The 3,818-nt window shown below is 42.7% G+C and overlaps 1 protein-coding gene across 2 annotated transcripts; it reads left to right on the forward strand.

The window, feature by feature from the left end:
• Positions 1–455: 455 nt before the first annotated feature.
• On the forward strand, positions 456–3,325 carry LOC133886740 (uncharacterized). 2 transcript variants are annotated; one of them, XM_062326547.1, is made up of 5 exons: positions 456–959; positions 1,253–1,370; positions 2,000–2,118; positions 2,443–2,527; positions 2,632–3,325. In XM_062326547.1, the coding sequence occupies exons 2-5, from the start codon at positions 1,275–1,277 to the stop codon at positions 2,638–2,640; spliced, it is 309 nt and encodes a 102-aa protein (XP_062182531.1). In that variant the 5' UTR covers positions 456–959; positions 1,253–1,274; the 3' UTR covers positions 2,641–3,325. The 2 variants fall into 2 exon arrangements, with proteins under 2 accessions (XP_062182531.1, XP_062182532.1); XM_062326548.1 differs by lacking the exon at positions 1,253–1,370.
• Positions 3,326–3,818: the final 493 nt, after the last annotated feature.

Consider the following 3,818-nt stretch of genomic DNA (forward strand, 5'->3'; position numbering starts at 1 on the left):
GGTTTAGTATGGTCTGTTGGCAAAAAATCCCATCATTATTGAGACCAGCAAATTAAAAGTCTATATTTATATATTTATTTCGCCGATTCCAGACGGACGTGGTGTTTATAAGCCTAAAATAACATGTATTAATTTCACGGCAAATCCACATGTAATTGCAGCTGCCATTTTCACGGGATAAGATCACGTCCAATCGTTTTCTTCAGGACGGAAATCTTATTGTGAAAGAATTTTCGTTCATTTCAGTGTTTCAACGGTTCTTCTTCACGGCTTCTGTCACGAACAGATTTTTAAGATTATTCTCTTAAAGATAAGATTCTCTCTTTTTCTTTCATGATTTTACTCGAAAAGAAGTTATTAGAGATGAAAAAAAATAATGAGAATGAGAATGAAAAGAGAATCGGAAAAAAAATAAAATGGAGGAAATATAGCTAATAATAATTCACGCTTCCCTCGCTCGCCGTCGCCGCTGCCGCCGCATGACTTTCACTCGCGACTGCAGCGACGAGTCTCTTCCTCTTCCTCCTCATGCAGGATGGGGAATGGGACAAATAGTGCACCCATCAGATCAATCGAGCAACAAGCTCTAGCTTGCCTCTTCTGAATTTCTTTCTGAAACTCCTTGCTTCTTCTGAATTTCTTCATTGTTTCGTTTTTTTTTTTAATTTCGACTCTGACAGTGACCACCACACCAGCGAGGGCGGGGCCAACTTACTCCGGCCACGTCGCCGCCGCCTGCCGTCCTGGTCAGCAACGGCGCCATCTCGCCACACGCTCCCCTTTCTGCCGCGTCCTTCCTCGAGTCCACCCCGGGCGCCTACACCACTGCCCGCGGCCTCCTCTGGTGGCCCCGCCACCTCCTCCGCCTTTCCGACTCCGCTCGCCTCCTCTGGTGGCCCTGGTGCTCGTGCAAAGCTTCAATTTTTATGGCACTTTTGGTAGTCTGCAGGTTTCAAAAGGTGAGATTCTTCTGTGTGTAGTTCTTGTGCCCTGTATGGCTGTATCAATGTCATTACATACACAGATACAGCCTTTGTCCCTTCAATTCATTTTGATGTATCATGTATGAGTCCGTATCCATATCATGTAAGAGTCTAGGATCGAACACTGGGAGGTGATTAACAAGCTTATGTTTTTTGCCAACAAAATCCTCTGTAAAGAAAAAAAAGCTCTTGTTACCTCAGCTGGGATGTGACTACAAGTTTCCTTTTGGGTTTGTATGGCGAATTGTTTCACGTTTTGCGTGATACAGGATGAGGAAGAGCATGTAAAAGATGAGGCCTCCTGGGGTAACAGAGCTCTTGTTGACTAATGATGGGGATCGTATTCTTGAAGTCAGTGTCACAAACTTCTTTGTTGTCTGCCAAAAGGTCAGTCCGCTTAGATGACAAACAAACACATTGTCTATGACTCAGGGCTCATGAAAGCTTGTAATTTTTACAAATTGGGTAAGAAGAATTGCTGCACACTTACACTGAATGTAAATGATATCGAGTTCTTGGCACTCATACAGATCAATAGTCTCATGTTGTTGTTCATCATAACAGAGAAATGAAGAATATTAATAACCATCTATGTAATTGCAATGCTCAAGTGAAAGTCGTATGCATTTCACAAATTTTCTTTTCATTGACTGCTTGGTCGAGCTGGACTTTTGACATCTGCTGGTAGCAAGTTATCTGTTGTAGTATCAATGAACTTAAATAAATACAATGATTAGAGTTTAGGGTGAAAGGATGAACCTTGGTGTCTTTCTTTGCATGACCAAAGGCAAGGATCTTCAAACTTCTCAGAGTTTGTTATTCTGTTAGTATCTATATTGTCGCACTTGGATTTGCACTATTCATTGCTACACTACTCTTTGAACCCAAACAAGTGTACTATTGGATTGTTGTTTTTTTATTGTCTAAATTCCTATTGATAAAAATCCAAAGGACGAGTATTATTATGGAATTTAGATTGTTGTTTTTTTTGGTATAATAACTTCTACTTTCTACAGGAGGAACTTCAGAGGAACGGAGGATTCTCTAATCAATTATTGGCTATTAAGTTTGAAGTGCAAACAGCTCCACTGAGTGATGGAATCCTCCCTGGAATTATACATCAGATAGTGATAGAGTAAATATTCTTTGACTGCTTTAAATTCTATGCACTTTGGTTTTAACTTCTTAAATGAATGAGCGGATAGTGAAGCAAATTTCAGGGTACTATTAAAAATTTCTAGAACTTTAACTCATGTTTATTTTTGAGATTAACTCCATTCATCTCACAATTTTGCATGCTGTACTTACGGCACTAGGTCCAGTGGACATACACTAGTGCATACTAAAAGGACTGCATAAGTGGGGACACTTGACGCTGCGATCTTGACTGAGCTACTATGAGTTAGAGATAACCAAATTCTGAAGTTTTGTAACAGAAAATTTATTTTGTTTGGAACAGGGTATGCCATGATCTTGGAATCCCAGTAGTACGAGAGGTTTCTCCATCTCCAAGCATGAACTTTGGCAAGAGGCCTTTGTTACAAGTAAGAATATTCTCTCTCAAATAAGAAGCTCCTACTGGTACATCATGACCTTGTTTTGAGCATGACCTATTGCTACTTGATATATGATATGCTGCATATAACAGGTAGCTTAAGGCTCATCCAGCATGTGGAGTCAATTCAAGTGCCTTTGTTGTGGGAGGACATACAATCAAAAACCTGGAGTGATGTATCTTTGGGGGAGGTGAGGGGGGGGGGGGGGTGAAACAATTTCAGATATGCAATACTTATTTCTTAGTTCTTTTCGGTTATATTATAGTCTATTTGTAACCTTGTCAAAATTCAAACTAGGGTGCTTGATGCATTACCACACAGATGCAGGTTAGTTGTCTTACAAGACCATAAAATTTCTGAAACTATGGCCTGCTGATTTATTCTCCTTAGCCTTTGTGAGGTGTCTAACAATTTTATATCCAAATTATATCGAACAATACTATCTATTTTTCACAGCTATGCGTAAATTAATAATTCAGAAGCTGTTCTTTATCGCACACTTGTGACTAACTCACTCACCTTGTAGAGAGAAATATTGAAGAGAGCAAAAACAGAGGAATAAGACATAAAAAATCACCTATGAGTTCTGAATGTTATTATTAGTTCAGTAAATGGTGTTGGCTTTGTTTCTTCCCATCATTTATTATTCACAAAAGTTAAGCACAATCGTTATAGTCATTTTACTTTCGATCAGGCTTTTTAAGGTAGCATTCCTTTGTAAGGAGAACTCAGACAATTTAGTTTTAGTGATTTGTCAAAATAATTCATTGCTTTGTGCTTTCATATGTTCTCCTGCGTTACCCGGACACGCGTGTCCGAAAAAAAATCCGCGCGTCGATTCGCGTCGGACACGGCGCGACACGCATCGGACACCTGTGACCGCGTCCAAGAATGGGGAGAGAGGAGGAGGCGGCGGGGGGGGGGGGGAGGAGGCGGCTGCAGGGGTGACGGGGAGGAGGTGGCGGTGGGGGAGAGGAGGACAGCTGCGGGGGCAACGGGGAGGAGGCGGCAGCGGCGATCGAGGAGAGGGAGGAAAGGGCGGCGGAGGGGGGGGGGGGAGAGCGGAGGTGTCGGCGGCGGGGGAGGCGAGGAGGCGGTAGCTGCGGGGGGAGGCGAGGAGGAGGCCGCGGCCGGAAGAGGCGAGGTGGAGGCGGCTCGGGAGACGGGGAGAGTGACTCGGGAGAGGAAGTGAGGACTCGGCTGGTGGGCTACTGGGCTGCATTAGTGGGCTCTCTTTCTTTTTTTTTTCTTTTTTTTTCTATTTTTCTGCAGCTTTTGT

This window comes from Phragmites australis, chromosome 12 (assembly GCF_958298935.1).
Source record: "Phragmites australis chromosome 12, lpPhrAust1.1, whole genome shotgun sequence".
In the NCBI taxonomy this organism is placed as follows: Eukaryota; Viridiplantae; Streptophyta; class Magnoliopsida; order Poales; family Poaceae; genus Phragmites; species Phragmites australis.

Coding starts and splice junctions, on each gene's coding strand:
- LOC133886740 (XM_062326547.1), top strand. CDS start 1,275: ATGAGGCCTCCTGGGGTAACAGAGCTCTTGTTGACTAATGATGGGGAT. Junction 1,371..1,999: donor TCTTTGTTGTCTGCCAAAAG/GTCAGTCCGCTT, acceptor TACTTTCTACAG/GAGGAACTTCAGAGGAACGG. Junction 2,119..2,442: donor ATACATCAGATAGTGATAGA/GTAAATATTCTT, acceptor TGTTTGGAACAG/GGTATGCCATGATCTTGGAA.